Source organism: Coffea arabica, chromosome 2c (assembly GCF_036785885.1).
Source record: "Coffea arabica cultivar ET-39 chromosome 2c, Coffea Arabica ET-39 HiFi, whole genome shotgun sequence".
Taxonomy (NCBI): domain Eukaryota; kingdom Viridiplantae; phylum Streptophyta; class Magnoliopsida; order Gentianales; family Rubiaceae; genus Coffea; species Coffea arabica.
Genome location: NC_092312.1, coordinates 7860603 through 7884125, shown reverse-complemented (window position 1 = coordinate 7884125; position 23523 = coordinate 7860603). Strand labels below are relative to the sequence as shown.

The 23523-nt window shown below is 37.5% G+C and overlaps 3 protein-coding genes across 3 annotated transcripts; 2 read left to right on the top strand and 1 right to left on the bottom strand.

Moving 5' to 3' along the window:
* Positions 1–1273: 1273 nt before the first annotated feature.
* LOC113725620 (uncharacterized) lies at positions 1274–2981 on the top strand. The gene has a single exon (XM_027248884.2). It carries the CDS (start codon positions 1450–1452, stop codon positions 2578–2580), a length of 1131 nt encoding a protein of 376 aa, XP_027104685.1. The 5' UTR covers positions 1274–1449; the 3' UTR covers positions 2581–2981.
* A 2765-nt stretch (positions 2982–5746) lies between these two features.
* LOC113725619 (uncharacterized) lies at positions 5747–10582 on the top strand. Its single transcript, XM_027248883.2, has 10 exons — positions 5747–6147; positions 6282–6444; positions 7160–7220; positions 7405–7537; positions 7757–7880; positions 8322–8378; positions 8473–8569; positions 8922–9129; positions 9589–9649; positions 10233–10582. Exons 1-10 carry the CDS (start codon positions 5987–5989, stop codon positions 10287–10289), a joined length of 1122 nt encoding a protein of 373 aa, XP_027104684.1. The 5' UTR covers positions 5747–5986; the 3' UTR covers positions 10290–10582.
* A 552-nt stretch (positions 10583–11134) lies between these two features.
* LOC113725617 (uncharacterized) lies at positions 11135–15787 on the bottom strand. Its single transcript, XM_027248882.2, has 4 exons — positions 15102–15787; positions 13412–13567; positions 12555–13235; positions 11135–12417 (listed from the first exon to the last, which is right to left on the bottom strand). Exons 1-4 carry the CDS (start codon positions 15444–15446, stop codon positions 11368–11370), a joined length of 2232 nt encoding a protein of 743 aa, XP_027104683.2. The 5' UTR covers positions 15447–15787; the 3' UTR covers positions 11135–11367.
* Between the last annotated feature and the right edge of the window lie 7736 nt (positions 15788–23523).

Here is a 23523-nt window from a genome sequence, read left to right as displayed (position 1 = left end):
GCCGGAATAAAATCCAACATGAGAATTTGCAGGGCTTTTGTCTGCTCTAAACAAAATTGACATAAACGTTGAGGATGGGGTAACCTGAAAATGTATCGCCAGTCTAACCGGCCATTACGATGAACAGGTGCAGATTTAAATTAGAGTGAACCAGAGTAAAATGGGGAAATGGGCCAATTAATGCAGATGATTGCATAACAAACTCTAAAGAAATGGAGCCAAATTAAGCAGAAATGGTTGGGCAAGAATTTCCCCTCTGCGAATGGTTAGACGAGAGCTATTTTATTCTTTAGCCAGACCTGTATTCATTAGCAGAAAGAGTTAACTATAAATATTCTTAGTCAAAACTATTTTCATGAATAAACATAAAAGTTCGATTCATATTAATTGCCTGCTTGAACTGTAGAGAGTTGTACGCAATAATGCCTAGTATATATAAATCTAACAACAAATAGTCTAAAACTTCCCATTACGAGATTGGGTTACTGTGTTGTGTTCCCTCCATAGTTTTCCCCGAAACAGCAGTGACAGCCCATAACCTAAATTTCTAATAAGCTCAAATTTTAGTCACAACCCCGACACCAGTGCCCTACCATACCCATGGTTTTCTCTCAAATCATGAATTGACTCTAATTTTTCCCATAAACCATGAATGATTTCTGCTGCTTTCACTTTTCTCCTGTTTAAATCTTGATATCTTCGGTTGCTGCAAATTTATGATTTCCAAGTACATCAGTCAACAAGTATAGTACTAGACAACCAGAACACATGCCAACAAGGTCCAATAGAAGATCGCTAGATTTTGCATATTTATTGCCTTCTCTTAGGATCCAATTTCCGCTGGGCATAGTTTCGGTCCAACAATGACGTACGAACATCACCAATTTCAGGGCCTATAATAGAAAAACATCTCTAATATGCTGGAAAATCGATGATGCATCACCATCCTTCAGGTATGAAATGCGAGCCGCGGAAATTGATCATCGGTATTCCTAGAAGCTAATCCGCATACATTTAGAAATTGACCGCATTAGACCAAACTCAGAAGAGACGCTGGAAACCCCACACGTAGTATAGTACCCATACAAGGCTCTCTAGCCCATGGTACAAGTATATGGGCCTAGTACCTAGTAGTATTAGCAGAGCACTGGAGCCCAATCGAAGATGGAACCAGGTCCAGCTATCGTTGGCAACGCCTTCTCCCACCCAATCATTTTGAAATTTTAAATTGCCAGAAGAAATTTTAGCCGTTAAACAGCTTTCCTTTCTCATCTCTCTCCTTCTCCCAGTCTGAGCCTGCAACGCCTGAAAGAATCAAATTACAGTTATAACTCCTGCTCCTAATCTTTCTCGCATCCTTTTCGGACTCATTTTTCCACCTTTAAAATTTATCCAATTCACTTTATTCTACAAAGGATTCTGCAAACAACAACTTAGAGGGGAGAAAAGATGAAGTCAATGAAAGGAAAGCTACTCAAGAAATTGAAGACCATTAAAACAATTGGTTACCCGAAGCCGGATAGGATCCTTCAGGTCAGTGCAGCAGATGGGTACGTTCCTGATTCACCTCCCAATTCAGCTATCAAAGCTCAGAATCAGTCTGTGCTCCTTCAAGAAGAGACCAAGAAGATTATTCGGAGAACTGTTCGAGATCAAGAACCTGAGATTATTGATGTTTCCGAGCTAATGAAAGATCTTGAGGATCAAGAGATGGAGATTGATGACGACGACATCAACGATAAAGAGAACATTAGGCCTCAATCAAGCGCAAAAAATCCGGTCTTTAACACGGAGAACCTGGAGAGCTTGAGCCCTTTAAAGCAAAAGAACGACTCTTCGGTGCCGAAAGAGTTGAGGGGCGGAGATACAAAAGCTGCACCCCTAGCTGAGATCAATGGGTCTAATTTCAGGAGGCCGAATTTAGATTCTGGAACCCTTTTTGATCCCAATCTTCTCGAAGCATTTGAGCAAGCAGTCATGGAAGTTAAAGCACAAGAAGCAGAGAGAAGGGCTAAAATAGAAGAAAAAATTTGGCAAGGTATCGAGGAAGAACCGCCTCTAAAAGCTCGAAAAATTGAGGAAACTGCTGATCCTTTATTAAATTTTGAAGAGAAGTGTCCACCAGGTGGTTCTGATTCGGTGATTCTGTACACGACAGGGCTTAGAGGGATTCGAAAGACGTTTGAAGACTGTCACAGTATTCGATTTTTGTTGGAAAATTTCCGAATTTTGTTCTTTGAGAGGGATATATCAATGCATTCAGAGTTTAGGGAAGAGTTATGGCAGATATTTGGTGGAAAAGTGGTGCCTCCTAGGCTGTTTATTAAGGGGAGGTACGTTGGTGGAGCAGAGGAGGTTTTGGGACTGCATGAACAGGGAAGGCTTAGGCCATTGCTCGGAGGAATTCCTATTGACTCCTCTAACGGGCACTGCGAAGGATGTGCTGGTGTAAGGTTTATCATGTGTTTCAACTGCAACGGAAGCCGGAAAATCAAACCGGAAGATGGGGGTGGTGGGGAGTCCGTCAACTGTCCACAATGTAATGAGAACGGATTGCTCATATGCCCCATGTGTTGTTGAATTATTGCATGGTCTTATTCTTTGATTGGTTTTGGATTTCTTAGTGCAAATTGGAAGTTAAAAGATGGGGGTCCTTCTGGTTCATGTAACCTGTAAGGGATCAGAAGTGAATCCACTTTCATTATATGCAAAGAGAAGAAATAAAGTGCCATCCTTGCTTTGAGGTGTTAAATGTTTTTCAGTTCAGGAATGCATCTATTCTTAGAAAGGAAACTGCATCTGCCAAAGAGGATCTAGTGAATCTACTATTCCTGAAACTTTACAGAGAATGTTTTAGGCTTGATCAGGGAGAATTTTATGGCCCTTTTGCTTTTTCTTTGTCAATCCATTTTTCATGGTAACAAGCTTCAAAAGTATTTGTAAAGTATGAAGCAAATAGTGCTCCGAGTTGTTACACATCTCGTCTTCGCCTTTAAGTTCCCATTCTTTAATCTAAAGAAAGCATTTTTGCCATGAAAAAGATGGGACAAATCAATGAAGGGCAATTGCTCGTTTTGCAGGCATCAAAAGGATTTTAAGATACCTAATGCCTAGTGATCATAAGGTTGTTTGCAGGGTAATTAAGCTGAACGATTTGAAATGAAAAGGGGGGAAAAGGATAATTGGTAAAGTATTTTGGTGCATGACACTAGCATACTTGAATTACTGGAGAGGTGCGAGAAAAGATAAAAATAATAAAAAAACGACAAACTTCACTTGTCAGCCGTACTCAAAAAAAGGGGATTTCAGCTCCAGTTCAATCGAGGATAAATGTGGCACACGCGTACGAAGTTTTTCAGCCATAAATCATAGCAATACTCAAGACACAGCCATAATGGCATGGTACCACACCCAGGACAAACGACAGGGGGCTGCTGATCTGGTCATCTCATGACAAGTCATTTTCTTCCATCATTTTTCTATATTTACGGTTTTACAGGCTTTCCATTTGATATCTAGTTTTCAAAAAGTTTGAGTTCACATGTTAATTGAGATAGAAAAGAAAAGGTGACTAAAGGTACCGCTAGACATGCCAGATTTCCCATTTTGTATGTATTTCTTGGATAGTTAAGAGGAGAATACCAAGATGAGATAGATTTTTTTTTTCCTTTAGTAATAAAAAGTTTGGATGGATTCGATTTCAGTCATACTTTCAGAATAGAAGTTTGTATAAATCATCCACCAATACAGCTCTCACATCAAAGACGATAGTGAAATTCATATACACGATGTTTTGTATGAAAGTGATTCAATTTTATCAGCGGACTCAATTTGTGCTGACAAGGTGAGATATATAACATCCTAACATTTTGTAGACATCCCTAGAAGATGACTTGGATTAAAAGAACAGTGGCAATTCAAGGGCTATTATTGGAGTTTTGGGCCTGTAATTACGAGTATACATCGTCGATCCTGGTGACCCAAATAAAAACGCCTCCAAGATAGGCCTTCAAAAACTTGGCCAGAGCCTGTTATGACCAAGTAGAGAAGAACATTGACAGCTCTTTTTATTCATTTTATATTTCTTTTTGTCCTTTTTTTTATTTCCTTTTTATGTTGTGTAACAAAGCAAGTAGTATGTTTTTTTCTTCAACAAGCAAGTAGTTAGGAATGACAACGGAGTAGGTTTGGGGTGGGAGACCCCTCCCCTGCTGCCCAATACTTCCTCCCATCTCGTCCCGCTTCTCCCGTGAGTGCTCTCGCGGGATTAATAAAAATTTGTCATTTAATTTTATTGAAGCCAAATTTTAGTAAATAATTAAGTACTAAAATATCAATATATTACCAAATCATTATCCATTATAATTTCGCGATTAAAATTTATAAAAACAATCAAATAAAAACTATTTGAATATAATCCAACATGATGAAACAAATACAACTAAAGTAGTCAAATTTTCGCTTTTGAAATAAATACAATCACTAAATTATTATTGTATTTTTTTAAGAAAAAAATGTGATATTGTGTTAAGTATAATTAGGAATTTAGTATAAATGCATTAGTAAATTTAGTATAAATAATTAATAATTTCTATTAGTAGGCATGTATAATTATTCGTATAATTGATAATATCAATTATATTACATATACTAATATACATTATATAAAACTTATAGCTAATAATAATATTATTAGAAGTTTGTAATTAATTAAATTAAATATTAAATATACATATAAAAATATATATTCTAACGGGTGGTGTCCCCCGCCCTGTTTCTTAACGGGGAAAAAAATTCCCTCCCGCCCTGCCCTACCCCTCAACCCTCGCAGGGTGGGTGCTCCCAATTGTCATCCCTACAAGTAGTATGTTTGAGACCAGAAAGTCTTGGACAAACAGGAGTTGACTCTAATGATAAAGTCATTTAAAAGTATTCTTGGTTTGAATCTCATTTGCAGCTATTCTTTGTCAATATACAATCTATAAACACCATTGTAACTCTTCTTATTATGCAATTTCTGATAGTATTTTGAGCCTTTATTGGGCTGTAACCTTCTAGTGTCACGGGTTATTTGTTTTCCTAAAAGCCAACACTATGTGCGGCACTAGCTATTATTCATGACTTGAATTATGAACGGTTGGCTAGTTTAACCTAAACACTAAGTGCGCCGAAGTTGTGTGGAAGCGTAAAAATAGTAAGCAAAGAAAGAGAGTATGGGAGGCAAAGGAAAGCTTTATTGCACTTAAAAATTCTTGTACAAAGGTTGCCACAAATGGAAAGGACTTTGCCTATTTATAGGCAAGTTAAGAAACTATACACAACTCTAGAGAATTCTACACAAAGTGTACATATAATTGGACTCTAGAAACATTTACACAAGTCCCTTCTTATCTACAAGGTTCTAAACCATTCCATCATATTCTTGAATAGCCTAGAACGTTCCGAAAGCTTCTAGCATATGCTACATACAAGAATGAGATGTGAATCTACTAACAGTCTCAATTTTTTCTGCCAAGACAGTATGCACAATGTGCATGACTTGGTTGGCCAGGCACTGTCGCGCTCACGGACAAGTACGATCCGTGTCACTAAGATGGACCAAAGGTAAATTTTTGATATAAACACCATTAGAAGCTTTTGTTGTTAGATGCGAGGAAAGCTTTGATGAATTGTATATACAAATTTCTCGACCATGGATTTCGAAACATACACTTCGACTTCTAATAGTGATTAGAATCGAATTTATCCAAATTTTTATATATTAAAAAAAACTAGAATAACCCTTAACTCATGGAGTTACTCTTAAATCAAGAAAAGAGGGGACAATAATGTTTCTTTTTTCCTTAAAAAAACCCCGTACTAGATACTAGATAGGAGATGGAAACATGACAGGTGGCGCAAGGAAAAACAGAAAATTCCTATTCCTGCAGTAATGGCGTGGAAGAAGTACAAGTAGAACATCTCAGCATCTCACGTTTCCAACTTCATGGGCACTTCTCACCACTATTGTAGACTCCAATTCCTTCCTAAGATCAACCTCGGTGCTACTAACATACTGTTTAGGAACACTAGCACTGCTCTAGCCCGCCTTCTCATACCCATCACCTCGTCTCAACACAACCCCACCACCATCACCAGTAGCAGGAGGTTAGCACTTGAAATCCCACTACTTCATTTTTTTGGCTGTAATTCTCACCCCACCGATCCCACATACGCTCTTTTTATTCTGGTACATTCTCCTCATATACAAAGCGATTATGTAATAAATTCTTAATTTTCAGACAGAAAAGTGTACGTAGCAGAAGCTACAGCAGTGATCACCAAAAAGAAACCCAAACAATGGAGCACGTAGTTGTCGATGGCTCTGAGGTTGTAGTCAAGGACCCTCAATCCCTTTGCCACAAGATTTCTTCTATTCGCCTTGCGGGTCCCGAAAAGCTCCAGGTTTTTTCTTTCTTTTTTTGAATGATTTTTTCTTGATGTAAATAGTTCTGCATTGTGCTACTATTACATAAACCAAGAATTTCCTACTTAGGTAGCTTTACCTACAAATTATGATCTAGATTCAGTAATTGTGTATAATTCTGCGTTGGTTACATGATTCTGGAACGGAAGAGTATACTCAAAATTGTGGAAAGATATTAGTTGTTTAATTTCCAAAGTGATCATGCAATGTAACTGCGGGTTATTCGTTATCATATTAATCTTTTTTATTCTAAATTGGGGAAAAAACAAAACCATGGATAGTAGTAATTGGTTTCCTTATAACCCCATTTTGTGGTGCGATGAGCTATGTCCGTCTTAGATTATCCTGATTTCCATTCGAGCAGATTATGCTTTAAAAGCATTTATGAGCTCTCCACCCTAAAGTTGTAACATGTTATCTCCACGAAGTACCATGTCCCATATACTAATGAAAAAGGCTAGCAGCGTAAAGATAAATGTATGTATAGGCTTCTTTTCCATGCTTTGTCAAGTACAATGTCAAAGACTTAGCCAAAAAAAGGTACAATGTCAAGGTACATTAGACCTCATTTTTGAAAGGTCAGATCTTTGCACGTAATTTTTAGAGTTCCCAAAATGTTTATTGTTTGAATTCCTGTCTTTACATATTTTCTCTTCATGTAAGGTTCCGGTCCTTAACTATTTTTGTTTGTAGGTGATTGCAGATTTTGATGCTACGTTAACGAAGTACTGGATCGATGGACGTCGAGGGCAAAGTAAGTTCTCTTTTATTCCCTGCTTATTAAAAAGTTGTGCCTTTTTCTTAATTTCCATCAGAGTTTTAAATTGTAAGTAATAAATCCAGACAGAAATAGAGAAATTGATTGTGTTTTGTACTGAACACTTATAATTATGTTTTGGCAACAAAAGACTGACTTGGGTGAAAAACAACAAATGTAGGTAGCCACGGTCTTTTGCGGCAAGGGAGTCCTGAATATGATGAGAAGAGGCAGAAGTTATATGAATACTACCATCCTTTGGAATTTGATCCAACGATTCCACTCGATCAAAAAGCAAAACTCATGGAAGAGTGGTATGTGAACTGAGTACTAGTAGAAGCTAGTTGTTGCATTTTATGTGAGCCTTATGACAGCTCGAAATAGAGAGCTTCAAGTACCTTGAGAGAAAACAGTTTATCTAAGAATGACAGCTGCATACAACATGACAATCAAATTTCAACTTAGTAAATTATGGACTACTCAAAAAATTCTAATTGTGTCGGAAGCATCTGAAGCCCTGCCATTTCATGCAGGTGGGGAAAAAGTCATGCTCTCCTCGTTGAGGGAGGCCTTACCTATGATGCAATTAAGAAATCTGTGACTAATTCTACAATTGCATTTAGGGAGGGTGTAGTTGAACTATTCGAGTTTTTGGAGGTAAAGTGGATTCATAATTTTTGTTTAGGTATGCTATACTTTTGATGATGTATTATGGAAGTTAAATAAATACTCCAAAACATACTTAATTTATGTGTTTTGTTAGCATAATGTAGAGGTGGAAGCTTGTGGCTTCTGTTGAGCTGATCTTTAATTCTATTGCTTCAGGATGAAATGACAGAAAACTTGAAACTCTAGTACATGCTATTTTACCTTCACCAACATGAAATATTTATTTTTGCAACTTTAATTTTTGGTATGTGGGTACCTTTTCGTCATTTGTGACAAATTTGGCTTTGATTTAAGCTGCAATGAACGATAACAGCATATCAATATCTTCAAGTTAGACTGAAATGAACCTGATATTCTAGGCGTGAATTCACTGAACTAGAGCATGTTTCAGGATGAGTGCTGCCTTAATTGCTTCTTCATGATATGCAGGAAAAAGATGTTCCAGTTCTTGTATTTTCTGCTGGTCTTGCCGATATAATAGAGGAGGTCAGGTGTCTTTGTTGGTTAGTGGAACATGAATACATTGGCATGCACTAATTTGCTACTGAAATGTGGTGCCTTCCCTGCTCACATCATCCAGGTATTCAGGCAGAAACTTCATAGATCCTTCAAAAATGTCAGGGTTGTATCCAACCAGATGATATTTGACCAGAATGGCCAGCTAGTGTCTTTCAAAGGTTGTATTCTACTATCTTATTTTGACAGAAAACTTTTCTTGCTTCTTCAGAGAATTAGGTTTCAACATCTGCTAAAATGTCTACCCATTTTTAGTGTTAATTAACTAATTGTTTCTTAGCTCAAAAACAAGTTGGGCTTTTTGAAAAACAGCCAGAAACAAGTACAATGCAATTTCAGTAATGTAAACATTTGAATTTTCACTTTCCTTCTTGAATATCTTAATGAATTGTTCTGGGACATGCATTCTTCTACATTTATAATTGTAGCCAAGCTTGTGTTCTAGTCTGCAAAGGCAGATAGTGGTGATATTTTAAACATTAGGTCCATGGTTTAACTTAAAATTTGCTGCAGGAAAGACAATTCATGTTCTGAATAAGAATGAGCATGCGCTTGATATGGCTGCACCTGTTCATGATAGAATTGACAATGTCAATGGGCTAAATGAAGACAATTCCTTTGTAAAGAAGAGAACTAATGTGCTGCTACTTGGTGATCACATTGGAGACCTGGGAATGTCTGATGGTCTCAACTATGAAACGCGGATCTCTGTTGGATTTCTGTAAGTGTACAACAGTTGACTCGAGTTTTTCAATAGCATTTAAGAAAGTGAATCACTATACTACTGGCTACCTAGCAATCTGTACTGCAGCTACCTTTTCTAAGAACAATCATTTTGCTGGGAAAAAAGTTAAAGAGAAAGTGAAATATCTTGGAGCTTTTAAAGCAGTTTTGTCTCATTTACTGATGAATTCTGTTGCATTGAATTGACAAAATGTCAGTTCCACTGAGTAGAAAGAATGAACCGCATTAAGAATTTGAAATTTCAAATTTGTTCAAATAATCTTCCTGCTAAACTCCATAGAACATGTCATTTACCAGACTATGAAAAAGAATGTTATACAAATCTGCTTCACTTGCCTGAATGTGCTTTGTTATTAAGCTTCTCTCTCTCTCTTTCTCTCTCAAATCATGGTCTACAATATATTTGTTTTTTGACTTCATAAAATTCTTATTTTAGGAATGACAATGTGGAAAACTCTCTTGAGAGCTATCAGAAGGCCTTTGATGTAGTTTATCTGGTAAGTTGAAATGTTATAGAACAAGTCAAGCTTCGTTCTCCTGTTCTCTGCTTTTAATAAAGAGGGTCCTGAGACACTTCCAGAATACAGAAATAGTGACTGTCCATAAATATTGATATACTGTTATATGGCCTTCATTTTTTATTTAGAAAAAAGAATAAAGTTATATGGTCTTCTTATGTTTCTAAAGTGAATGTCTTGATCGAACAGATCTTGATTTCATTTGGAACATGCCAGAAGCTTGTTGAGTTCTTTCATGATTGGATGCTTGAGCAAAATTAAGTCTTGTGCTTCTTTTGTTATAGAAATGCCTGTTTCCTAGGACACTAACTTTCCCAATAGGCAAAAAGTTCTTCTTTCATGATTGGATGCTTGAGCTAAATTAAGTCTTGTGCTTCTTTTGTTACAACAATGCCTGTTTACTAGGACTGTAAGCTGCACTTTCTTGCTAGAGTTTCGTTTTCTTTTTTATAGATACAGGTTGAATGTTTTGGCTTCTTTTGCTCTCTCTCTCTGAAGTACAAAATGGAGGGAAATGCAGTTTCTTAATGCTAATTGATTTGTCTCTTTATCATTTTGACAGAACGACACATCCATGCAGGGAGTAGTAAAGCTTGCCTCCCAGCTATGCCAGACTTGAAAGCGCTTAAGCTGTAGCACCTCCAATCACTATGTCCAGCATCTCAAATTACAAAAGAAATTTCAAGATGAAGGTTTAAATTGTTTGCATAGATTTCCCAATAGGATTGTTGTCTCAACTATTCCTAGTTGTGGTTATTGGTGCCCCTTAAGTTTTTGGTAGGACTATGAGTAATGCTTGTGATTTTTTAAATTAAGCTTAGTGCTGTCAGAACATAGGTTATTGGATGAACTAAATTATGTGTTATATCAAGTTGCATGCTGACTGCCATGGCAGAATCCTATTTTGACAAATTAGCTAGAGAAAATTAGGCCTGCGGAATCTGATGAATTGGATATCATTTGAGTCTTGTTTCTCTTATTAGCTTCTGCTTGGCCACATGTAGATGTAGCCTTTGTTCTGCCTGGCTTTGGTCTGCTTTTGTACATTCAGGCATGATGCATATCCTTGCTGGTATACTGGTACTCTTTTCCATCTTGGGGAGGAAATTCCTTCATGAATTGTTCATAAGTCCGGCTTAGCTGTCTGACTAGCAGCTTGGGGATGGAGTTCAATTGTTTTCTGTGCTTCTAAATGTATCCTGGAGGTCGAGAACAAAGAAACAATGTCGCAGCACGCTGCTTTTGCTAAGTTTTCATATCCTGTATTTGAAATCCGGTTGCACCCAGTTTCATGTTCCTTTTTTAGTTTGAAGATCTCACTTTCTGGGGTAAAAGAGAGCAAGATGCTAATGTCATGACCTTATTAATCCATCAATTAGTTGAGGGGCACAGCCCTTGCTCCCAGCCATACGATGATGGACCAGCTAATTTTTCCAAATTTCTAGCGAATACAATAAAAGCAACTTCAACAAAGTTACAAGTACTCTAGATTTATGGTCATTTACAGCATCAACCTCTTAAGGTTCTAGAAAATGCTGCATAAAGGTAACAAGGTGCACCTTTACATTTAGAAGGTAGAAAAGATAATTGCCTGTACAAGAGCAGTCCTCGTAAAAAGGGCATTCTCAAGGGGAAAATCTTAAAACGCAAATCGCACAACAAAATGATTGAGTTAGACGGCCCAAAAACACCACATTCTATGCTGCCAAAGGTAGAACTTCCTCCGTATGACCAATTGCTTGCATGCAATCAGAGACCAGCACAGGTCGTGAGCACTTGGTATAGTGGAATTCAATTTGTAGCCGGTGGTGAAGAGGGGTTGAAGCCATCAGGCCCTTTTTGATGTCAACTTGTAGTTCCCTTATGGGAATTGCAGCCAAAAAGCTCTTAATGTACTCTTTGCAGGAACATTTGCCTTGGCAGACGGGATCTGATTCTTCTTCATTCTCAACGGCAATTTGTTCTTCAGCAACAACAGCCTCCTTCAGGTCATTTTGCTCCACTTTATTACAAGCAGCTTTATCATCCGATTTTTGAGTGTCATTAGGTACCTGATAAATTGTTGTATCTCTGTCAAATTTGAGGATAAATGCTTGGTTGCAGCCTTCAAAAAGCCTCTCCCCCAATGTGTCAATTATATAGTATGCATCCTGTTCAACCTTGAGGATGAAAAAGTGATCATTCCAGCTTACAATATAGACTACAGGGTCAGCATCAGCAGTGCAATCTTGTCCGGATTGAGAGATCTCGTCCCAAATGTTGTCAAAGGACATGGCACCTTGAAGAAAATCGAAACCTTCATCCTCTATTCCTTCTGGATGGAAAAAGCCAATGAAGGACTTCTCTGGAACTACAGAAAGTGAACGAACTTTAGCCTGAAGGATAGTCTCAAGGTCAAAATGCTTGTCCGGGAACCGCTCCCTGTAGGTCTCATTTTCACAGAGATTTCTCCATTCCAATGAACCTTCTCGGATCAGGCTGTCGAGTTGGGACTTGATGGGCATTTCATCAGGATTGGCTTGGAACCAATCAGCAATAACAGCAACCAGAGCTGTACATGCTCCTTCACCTGCAGCTCGTTCACTCCTCTGATCAATTGAAGCAAAGAAAACCTTGGTTTGCAACTTCATTTGCCCATCACGACTAAAAATCTCTTTTTGTTCCCAACTACCCACTGCAAAATTGTCGTCTCCAAATTCAGAAACTGAAGATCTAGTTGTTATTGCATCTTCCTCAGTTTTGAGCAGCTGCAATAGTAAACATAGTAAAGCTTGATCAATTTCTGTGGAGATAAATAGGAGTCATGTAACCACTTCCATTAAATTATCATCATAAGAGTTCGAAAGAATCATTTAGCAACATAGCAGGAAAAGATAATGCTTACTGCAAAGCTTGATTCATCAGAAGAACTAAGTTGACGGCGATCATAATCAATATCATCCCCACCCTCATCTCCGTAGTGTTTTTTCAGTAGTGGCTCTCCTTTGGCTTTTGAAGATTTGAAACTCATCTTCCTTTTCCTCCATGGAAGAATTCTGCGCATTGAACTATTCAGGGACTGATCAGTTATAGAGACTGACGCAATTGGGTCATCATGAGACAAGTTTCCTGCATTTACTTTATCACAGCTATAGAAGATCCAATCCTCATCTTCACTACTGCTTGTGCTGGAGTAAAACAATCTTCCGGCATGGTTTGCAGATTTCAATGTTTCATAGCTCAATGACTTCCTGATATGGGTATCCTTACCTTCTTTAGCATCCTCTTCTTCATCGGAAACATCTAGTGAATCCGTGTCTAATGGGTAGATGCATGGAGCATCCTCACTTCTGACTGAGCTCTTTCCATCACTTCCTTCATCCTCACGAGATTCCTTCTTAGGTTTCTTAGTAGATAGTCCCTTGAAAAGATTTACCTTCCTTAAACTGGCTTTTAGGGTGGAAACCTCATCTTTCTCTGTTGACAGAACTTCACGGTAGGGTGAGAGTGGTAGACAGGCAAATGGTCTTTGAATTATTTCTGAAGGCTCCTGAGAAGTTCTCATTTCTTGAAGTCTAAGAGATAGCTGTAACCAAGATGAGATGTGATTTCAGAAAATGGACGCAAGTGACAACAAGAAACGATAACCGTCTCTGTTTTGAGATTTAAGAACAAAAAACATTAAAAAGAAGAATAAGCGTGGAACTGAGGTGCTTTAAAAATAAAAGTGTAAAACGGTCGAGCAATTTTTAATTAGCTTACATGGAGTGATGCATTGCTCTCATTGTTGGAGTTGGATACTTGCAGAGGAATGCTAACTTCAATGTCTTTTTGTTCGGCTGTAGAGGTGAAGTCTGCAAGGTTCAATGATGCTGTAGCACCAAGGAGGACCTTGTCAAGCTCTCCTCCATTTGAACCCTGTTACGCAGCAGAAGGTCATACAGGTTTCCAAACAAATTCAAGTGATGTAATTGTACGCATCACCATTGGTAAAATCTAATAAGATGAAACTAAAAATGATTAGTTCCAAGTAACCAAACACACACACACACAGAAAAAAAGGAAAAAAAAAAAAAAAAAAAGGGATTCTTGGATTACAAAGTCATATAGCTCAATAGGACAATCGGTGCAAGTTAAGGGAGCAGCTTTCGCTCTTCTGTTTCACAAATATGCCATAACTGTCTTCTTTGTTATAATAATTATCATTCTTTAATCATTCCTTTTTCTTCATCCGTTGCCTCCTCTTTTCAGCCAACAAGCAACAGGACAAGAATAGGCAAAGAAAAAGAAGAACGAAATGGTGTAAGCTCTACACCAGGTTTACGTCACGTCCACAATGAGATAAAAATATAAGCGGCTCCACTTAGCCACACAAAATCATTAGTTATTAGAAAGCTGATAGCCTCTAAGGACCAGTTCACATGGAGAATAGCCTTATGGCATCAACCAATAAGGTGGTCAACACTTAAGGGCTTGACATATTCCCAGAAATTTGTGGCTGGATAATAAAGTAGATAGATATTTGCTACCATAAAAATTGCCACTACTCTTAAAAGTGCATGCCTAACAGGAAATGACAAAAGCGTTGGCGACCATTTTTGATGGAAGCTCTTTTCTTCTTCAACCAACAACGAAAAACACCCACCCAACATATTGGTCAAGAAGTACAATACTAGTAGTATTACTCAAATTTCTTTTTGAGGAAAAATATGCTACATTTTCCCGAAAAAATGAAAAAAAGGAAGGAACAAAGACAATAATTAAAAAAAAAATGTTTGAAAAAAGGTTTTTTTTTTTTTAAAAAAAAAGGCCGAATAAGTAGTTTCTATTTATTTCAGCCTTAAGAAAAAGAAAGCTTTTTTTAGTTTTGGGAGATTAATTATGCAATTCAACGAAGTAATCCACCAAGAAAAGGACAAGACTGCCGCATAGCATAAGCAATCAAATTGAAGAACGGAAATTACCATAAAATAGATACTGACAACATTCCGTATTCCCAGAAAACCAAGAAAGGGATAATTTATTAGTGAATTTCAGACCGATCAAACAGTGGAAATTTATTAACAACGGAGCAAGGATAATTCCATCTCAGTCCTCACTAATCAAAGGTCAAAGTTTCGTCCTAACCCAGAAATTTCAACTGAAGACACTACCACTATGCAGTTTTATAACAATAAAAGATTTCGCATAATTAAAGCAAATAAACATATTTGATTGTAATTAGCCTTCCTAATACTATGCCTCGTTTGACATTTTCATATAGTTTCATACTAGTAACACATAATCAACTTGTTAAATCCCAACAGAGCATGGCAAAAAGTCAAAGCATCCGCTATCATCAATATACAGCATCCAAGAAACCCAATAATGTAGAATAAAAAATCTCCACCAGAAAAGGGAAAAAGTCAATGAACAAGAATCAAAAGCAAAGCAATCCCAATTGAGAACTCACGTTGAAGACGGTGAAAACCACCTCCCAAGGGTAAAAAACACCATCTTTATAAACAGCGAAATTGCATAAACTGTGAAACTCCTCATTCCATTCAACAACTCCATCTGCTCTTAAAGACTCTTCCTTTGTGATATTCCTCTTGACAATTCTTCTCAAAGAACTCAAAGCATTGCCCTTTGATCCTTTCCACTTAATCTCCACAGCCAGTCTTGAAAAATCTTGAACAACCATTGACATCTCTGGCGAAAACTTGAAGCCTTTTAGCTGATTTATCATGATTTTAGCCTCAAATTTCTTGGACGATAGTGGAGGCCATGGCCTCCACTTCATCATCTTCACCACCATTTCAGACTAAAGAAGAACTATGCGAAAAGGGTCAGTTTTTATTCGCCTCTGCCTCAATATATATAGTTCGAGAAGGGTATGGTTCCCTCAAGAACCGAGTTTTTTAAGTTTGGAAAGATAAAGGAGAGATTATGTGTTCATCAAAAATAACAGTTTTAAAAATTAGTTTAGAACTGGCGAGGAAGAATAACACTCAAGAGGGCGTGATTTGATTGGATTTTTTTATACAGAGTGCCGAGACAATTTGTTGTTTTTGTGGGTGTGATTATGATGATGAAGCAGAAGAGAGGAGAAAAAGAGAGGGAGGAGGGGCCGGCAATAAAAGGCCACCTAAGAACTAACGTCTCTATTTCTACTAAGACGAAGGACGGTATTAATATTGCTTAGAGGCCCTCACAATTTATTGAAAATTTTAGGGGCCCATGATTATGTGGAAAATAGTTTCTTGGAATTTTTTTTTTTTTTTGGGGATAATAGAAAACTATTAATTGGTGGTCAGGTGATACTCTTCTTACTCTCCAATTTAGTGACTCCAAAATCAGGTACAACAGTGACACTAAAGTCTGTATTCTGTACCATATGTTTGCGTTGAAATGTTCATAATCGGTGCCAAGATTTAATGAGATCAAAAGCCCACCAGCATAGATGGATTAGTCTTCAAGTTTTAGAATAATTTATTTTTTGCAACAAAAAGGAGTGAAGTTTTGTAATTTTGGATCATTTCACGACATTAGAAGTTCTTAGACGTAGCAATAAATTACCCTCAATTTTTTTTTTCATATCTTTTGAAGTATTTACTGTTTTATTCTTTTGGCAACTGAATTGCTACAACATACTCCCTCCGTCTCACTTTGATAGTTTTGTTTTTCTTTTTCGTCTGTCTCAAATTGTAGTCCACTTTCCAATTGAATAATGTAGTTGTATTTTAATTTTCCTAAAATACCCTTATTCAATGTAAGTTGTTGTTACTATTAAACCTACCCCATTTACTGAGAGTTGGTTCTTTTTTCACCGTCAATTCAAGTTACCATAAAATTGTACTCTAATTAATGTGAGGGTATTTTAGAAAAATAGCTACCTAAATTGATTGTTCCAACAAAATTAACTATTTTTTATTAAATTGTGTGAAAAAAGAATCAGGACTATCAAAGTGGGACGGAGGGAGTAGAAGATAATTCATAGCCATATGTGGCTAAACTCATAAACATACAAAACTATGGTTGGATAAATTCTTAGGATTTAAAGAGATTTCCACGTCTGAGAATAAGATATTGGTCGTGGGTGCATGTAACTACTAATTATTTGGAAGTGAAATAATAGTCTTTAATAAGATAACGTTGTTTAAAAGAGAGGATAACTTGAAACAGTTGAGCTCAAAAAAGGAAAATATTATACTTGGATTTGATTGGACGAGTTAATAGTTATCTTCAAATGGTATGCCATTTTGTACAGAGAATTATCCAATTTAAATTGATAAATAGTTTTGAGATATGTTGTGGTATATATCGTAATATTCCAAATTAATGTTGGATGGTAAGCTATACGCAGACAGATATTGGTTTGCATGTTCCAAGTAAGTGATACATACTGGTCAGAATCTCAGTTCTTCGAGGCTAGAAGAATTTATGTGTAAACCTTTTCGTACTTTTAGTTTCAAATCTTGGAACAAGTGAGCAATGTACATAGAATTGCATGAAATAGCATGTTGTTATGTATACTAGTGGCACGGACGAGTTTTAATCAAATCGAATGCACTAGTGTTGAAGTGAATTTGATTATTTTAACGAATTTGAAATTTTGTTTAAATTTGGCTTATTTATTTAACTAATCGAACTTGAACGAAATTTTGTATCGAGCTTGAATATTATCTAACATCAAAACATTGTTTAAATTTGACTTGACTAATTAGCAAACTAAATTCGAATGAGATTTTACCAAACCAAGTTCGATTCGAATATCGAATAGTTTATTTCATCTTTCAACCTTATACATTACTTATATGAATTTCAATTAACGGCTAATGGTCAGGATCTTAGCATGTAGCTTACATCCCAGAACTTATTGCTGAAAGAAGGGAAGAGAACAACAAAGGAACAAAAGAAGAGTTAATTTATTTGGCTTATAATTCATGTCGCCAAAGGATAACATCTAAAAGAATGGATGGTGGTTTAGGTCAAGTACGACATTTTAGTCCGAGTCACAACCAAGCATTAGATTATTTATCTTTCTTTTTTTTTTTTTGGGGGGCTTTTCCCTGGAAGGGCCTTCTTTGTAGAGACCAGCTGTTAATTGTTTAATAAAATATATAATAAAAGATTAATGTTTCACAATGGAAGAACGTATAAGATTGGAAAGTGACTCATTCATTGGTCATTGATGGTATGCTTTTATTTTGATTTTTGGGAGTGTACTTTGTACTTGGTTTCTTCATATTATTTATTCCTCTGAATGCGTCAAAGTATAACGAAGCAGAGCAAGTATGTTGCGTTTTGCATTACATGCTTCTTCATTTGCTGGCCACAACAGAGGACGAAGTGGTGTTAAAAGCCGGTCTTTCGAGCCTAATTTTAGGGATTAATGGACAACTGCATTGTCCTTGAGTTGTTGGCCAAGTCGGTCGATGCTAAGATTAAAAGATGAATCAAATTGCTTAATATTCGAATCGAACTCGATTTGATAAAAGTTCGTCCGAATTTAATTCGCCAATTAGTCAAGTCATGTTTAAATGATATTTTATGCTTAATATTTTTCAAGTTCGATAAAAAGTTCATTCAACTTCAATTCAGCAAATAAACAAGTCAAGTTTGAGCAAAATTTCAAATTCATTAAAATAATCAAATAAGTTTGAATACGAGGGTGATCGGCTTAATTAAACTCGTTTACACCTCTAAATAAGCTTGAATGTTAGGGTAATCAGTTTGATTAAACTCGTTTATACCTATAGCTGTTGAATGTGGCGTTTGTCCCACATCGGACAAAGCCAGAGGAAGACGGCTCATCAGGGCCTATAAATATATGGCCTTGGTGGTGAAGACATTGGCACCACTCAAGAGAGTTATATGGGCTATTAGTTTCTTGAGTCATATAGCCCATTTAGTCAAATATTTTAGACTCTCTTGTTTTGAATTTAGGAATATTTTCTAAACTCTTTTGTAAGTGCCTATTGGCCTAGGAACCACTTTCCTACGGCTTTTGTATTTCTTCTTCATAGTAGAAATATTACTCCTCTCTCGCCCGTGGACGTAGGTCAATTTGACCGAACCACGTAAATCTTCTGTGTCTTTTATTTGCTTTGTTATCCGTCTTTATATGGTCGGTTTTACCGCCTAATTATTATATGGCTGGTATCTACCGCCTATCTATTATATGGTCGGTTATACCGCCTAATTTGTGCTAACTTGAATTTGTCTATTTCCTGACCCGGTCCTAACAAACTGGTATCAGAGCTGGTTGTTATATTTTGCAAGACAGGTTCATCTGGTGGGGCCCGTTCATCTGGTGGGGTCCGTCCATCCTGTGGGGCCCACTCATCCTGTGGGATCCGTTTATCCGTGGGATCCGCTCACCTTGTGGGGTCCGTTCATCCCCGTGGGGTCCGCTTATCTCGTGGGGTCCGCTCACCCTGTGGGGCCCGCTCACGAGACTTGCATATTTGTTTGGCCAGTTTTTTGAGACAAATTTCAAGTTACAGATTTTGTGGCAACAATGACGATAACAAAGACGGTTGTCGAGAAATTCGACAGGAATGTCAACTTCGGCATGTGGCAGCTCAAGATGGAGGCCATTCTTGTTCAAGACGGAGTTGATTTGGCAATTCAAGGAATTGAGAAAAAGCCAGAAGATGTGACAGATGCAAATTTTGCTGAGATGGATAAGAAGGCAAGATCCAGTATTATCCTAAATCTCTCCGATGAGATATTGCGTGAGGTAGCAACGGAGACTTCGGCCAAGGCTATGTGGGATAAATTGAAAGCCTTGTATATGAAGAAGACAGTCGAGAATCGGCTATATTTGAAGCAGAGTTTGTACATGCTTCGGATGTCTGAAGGTACATTTATACTCTCCCATCTTGATAAATTTGATTCCATTATTATGGATTTGGAGAATATAGATTCGAAAATTGATGATGAAGATCAAGCCCTATTACTTTTGTGTTCCCTTCCCCAATCTTTTAAGCATTTCCGTGATACTATGATATATGGAAAGAAAACAATTTCGTATTGGGAAATTAAATCTGCATTAAAATCTAAAGAGCAGATAGATAGGGATATTACTGGGGAAACTAGTGGGAGTCAAGCTGATGGCTTGTTTGTTCGGGGTAGATCTGAAAGGAGAAGCACAGAAAATAGAAGTAGATCTAAGTCCAGACATAAAAATGTGGTGTGCAACTATTGTAAAAAGAAGGGCCATATTATCTCTGATTGCTTTAAATTGAAAAATAAAGAAAAGCAAAAAGGGAAATTTGTTGAGAAAAATACAGAAACCACCGAGGCTAGTATTGCCGTTGATGAGAATGATGAAACTATTTTCTGTGCAACGGAAAATAATTTTAGGTCTAACAATGAGTGGATTTTAGATTCGGGTTGTTCATATCATATGTGTCCCAATAAGGACTGGTTTTCAACATATGAATCAACTGAAGGTGGAGTTGTCTTAATGGGCAACAACGCTGTTTGTAAAGTTGTTGGCAAAGGCACAATCCGGATTAAAATGTACGATGGTATTGTGAGGGCGCTCACAAATGTTAGACATGTTCCAGATTTGAAGAAAAATCTCATCTCTTTGGGCACTCTTGAGTCTATCGGGTGCAGGTATTCAGGTGGAGATGGAGTTCTCAAAATCACTCGAGGAGCTCTTGTTGTTATGAAGGCACACAGATCTGGTACGTTGTATATTTTGCAGGGATCTACTGTGACAGGTGCTGCTGCTGTTTCAACATCATCGTTGTCAGATACAGACATCACCAAATTATGGCATATGCGTTTGGGGCACATGAGCGAAAAAGGCTTGGGCATACTAAGCAAAAGAGGACTTCTGTGTGGACAAAGTACCGGTCCATTGGAATTCTGTGAACATTGTATTTTTGGGAAGCAGAAAAGAGTCAGCTTCAGTTCACCAGCAATTCACAAGACAAAAGGCACTCTTGATTACATTCATTCAGATCTATGGGGTCCTTCTCGTGCTCCTTCTAAAGGTGGTGCCAGGTACATGCTGACTTTCATTGATGACTATTCAAGGAAAGTTTGAGTCTATTTTCTTAAGCACAAAAATGATGTTTTCCTAACTTTCAAGCAATGGAAAGTTTTGATTGAGAAACAAACAGGAAAACATGTTAAGCGGTTGAGAACAGATAATGGCATGGAATTTTGTAAAGGTGAATTTAATGAATTTTGTAAGAATGAAGGAATTGCTCGGCATCACACCGTCAGGATGACGCCTCAACAAAATGGTGTGGCCGAACGTATGAACAGAACGCTTTTGGAGAGAGCAAGATGTATGATCTCCAATGTAGGGTTGACAAACGATTTTTGGGCAGAAGCGATCAATATGGCCTGTTATATTGTCAACCGTTCTCCTTCTGCATCTCTTGATTTCAAAACTCCTGAGGAAGTTTGGTCAGGTACTCCTGCTGATTACTCCAATTTAAAAGTTTTTGGGTGTCCAGCATACATGCACGTGAATGATGGAAAATTGGAGCATAGGGCTAAAAAGTGCATTTTTCTTGGGTATGCTTCTGGGGTGAAAGGATACAGATTATGGTGTCCTGATCCCAAATTTCCAAAATTTGTAATCAGTAGAGATGTTACTTTTGATGAATTGTTTATGTTATCTTCCAAGAAGGAGTCTTCTAGTCCTTGTACTACTGATAGTACACAGAAGCAGGTGGAGCTTGATATTGGCAGTTCTGGTCCTTCTCAAACCAGATCTTCTATTCAACAAGTACCAGTAGATACACCTGAATCTACTGTTGAAGATAGTTCAGAAGAAGAAGAGTATTCCATAGCCAGAGATAGAGCAAGGAGAGACATTTGACCACCACAAAGATATGCAAATTTAGTTGCATATGCTTTATCTGTTGCAGAAGAAACTGATGCAGTTGGTGAGCCTTCCACCTATTCAGAAGCAGTTTCTTGTGATGATTCTGCAAAGTGGTTGATTGCGATGAATGAAGAAATTGAATCTCTTCATCAGAATGAAACTTGGGTTCTTGTAAAGCCGCCGTCAGCTAAGAAAATTGTTGGTTGCAAGTGGGTCTTCAAGAAAAAGGAAGGTATTCCAAGGGTTGAAGATGCAAGATATAAAGCACGATTGGTTGCAAAAGTCTATAGTCAGGTACAAGGTGTTGATTTTAATGATATATTCTCACATGTTGTTAAACATAGCTCTATTCGTGTTTTGCTTGCTTTAGTTGCCATGTACAATTTGGAGTTAGAGCAGCTTGATGTTAAGACAGCTTTCTTGCGTGGCGAACTTGAAGAACAAATTTATATGAGACAACCCCAGGGTTTTGAAATTGAAGGTAAGGAAGACCATGTTTGCTTGTTGAAGAAATCCTTATATGGATTGAAGCAGTCTCCAAGACAATGGTATAAAAGGTTTGATTCCTTTATGTTGGGTCATGGTTATTTAAGGAGCATGTATGATAGTTGTGTTTACTTCCGGAAGTTAAATGATGGTTCTTTCATTTATTTGCTGCTTTATGTTGATGACATGCTCATTGCTGCCAAGAATTTGTCAGAAATTCACACTTTAAAACTGCAGTTAAATAGTGAATTTGAAATGAAAGATTTAGGAGCAGCTAAAAAAAAATTCTTGGCATGGATATCAATCGAGATCGAGGAGTAGAGAAGTTGTTCTTGACCCAGAAAAATTACCTTGAGAAAGTTTTGGAGCGTTTTGGCATGAAAGATGCTAAACCAGTATCTACTCCTCTTGCTAGCCATTTTCGGCTATCTGCTGCTCAATCACCAAAATCAGATGAAGAGGAAGATTATATGGCACGGGTTCCTTATTCCAGTGCAGTCGGCAGTATTATGTATGCAATGGTTTGTACTCGTCCAGATATTGCACAAGCAGTCAGTGTTGTTAGCAGATATATGTCTTGCCCTGGTAAAACACATTGGCAGGCTGTGAAGTGGATTCTCAGATACTTGCGAGGTACTTCAAATGTATGTTTGGAGTTTGGAAGAAATAATAATACTTTGTTTGGTTTTGTAGACTCAGACTACGCTGGAGATCTTGACAGGAGAAGATCACTTTCAGGCTATGTATTTTGCATTGGCGGTTGTGCTGTTAGTTGGAAAGCTACTCTACAACCTGTCGTAGCTTTGTCTACTACAGAAGCAGAATATATGGCTGTGACCGAGGCAATCAAAGAAGTCTTGTGGTTGATGAATTTATTTAGCGAGTTAAGTCTATATCAAGGTGTTATTGATATTCACTGTGATAGTCAAAGTGCCATACACTTGACTAAAGATCAGATGTATCATGAGAGGACGAAACATATTGATGTGAAATATCATTTCATTCGGGATATCATTGCTGAAGGAAAGGTCCTTATTCAGAAAATCAATACTAAGGACAATCCAGCCGATATGTTTACAAAACCTCTTTCACTTTACAAGTTCAAGCAGTGCTTGGATTTGGTTGGTGTTCATTGTTCGTGATTTTGGCCCATTGGGGCTTATGTAGCGAAGGTGGAGAAGATTTGTCGATGTTGGGACCACGCCAAGGTGGAGATTTGTTGAATGTGGCGTTTGTCCCACATCGGACAAAGCCAGAGGAAGACGGCTCATCAGGGCCTATAAATATATGGCCTTGGTGGTGAAGACATTGGCACCACTCAAGAGAGTTATATGGGCTATTAGTTTCTTGAGTCATATAGCCCATTTAGTCAAATATTTTAGGCTCTCTTGTTTTGAATTTAGGAATATTTTCTAAACTCTTTTGTAAGTGCCTATTGGCCTAGGAACCACTTTCCTATGGCTTTTGTATTTCTTCTTCATAGTAGAAATATTGCTCCTCTCTCGCCCGTGGACGTAGGTCAATTTGACCGAACCACGTAAATCTTCTGTGT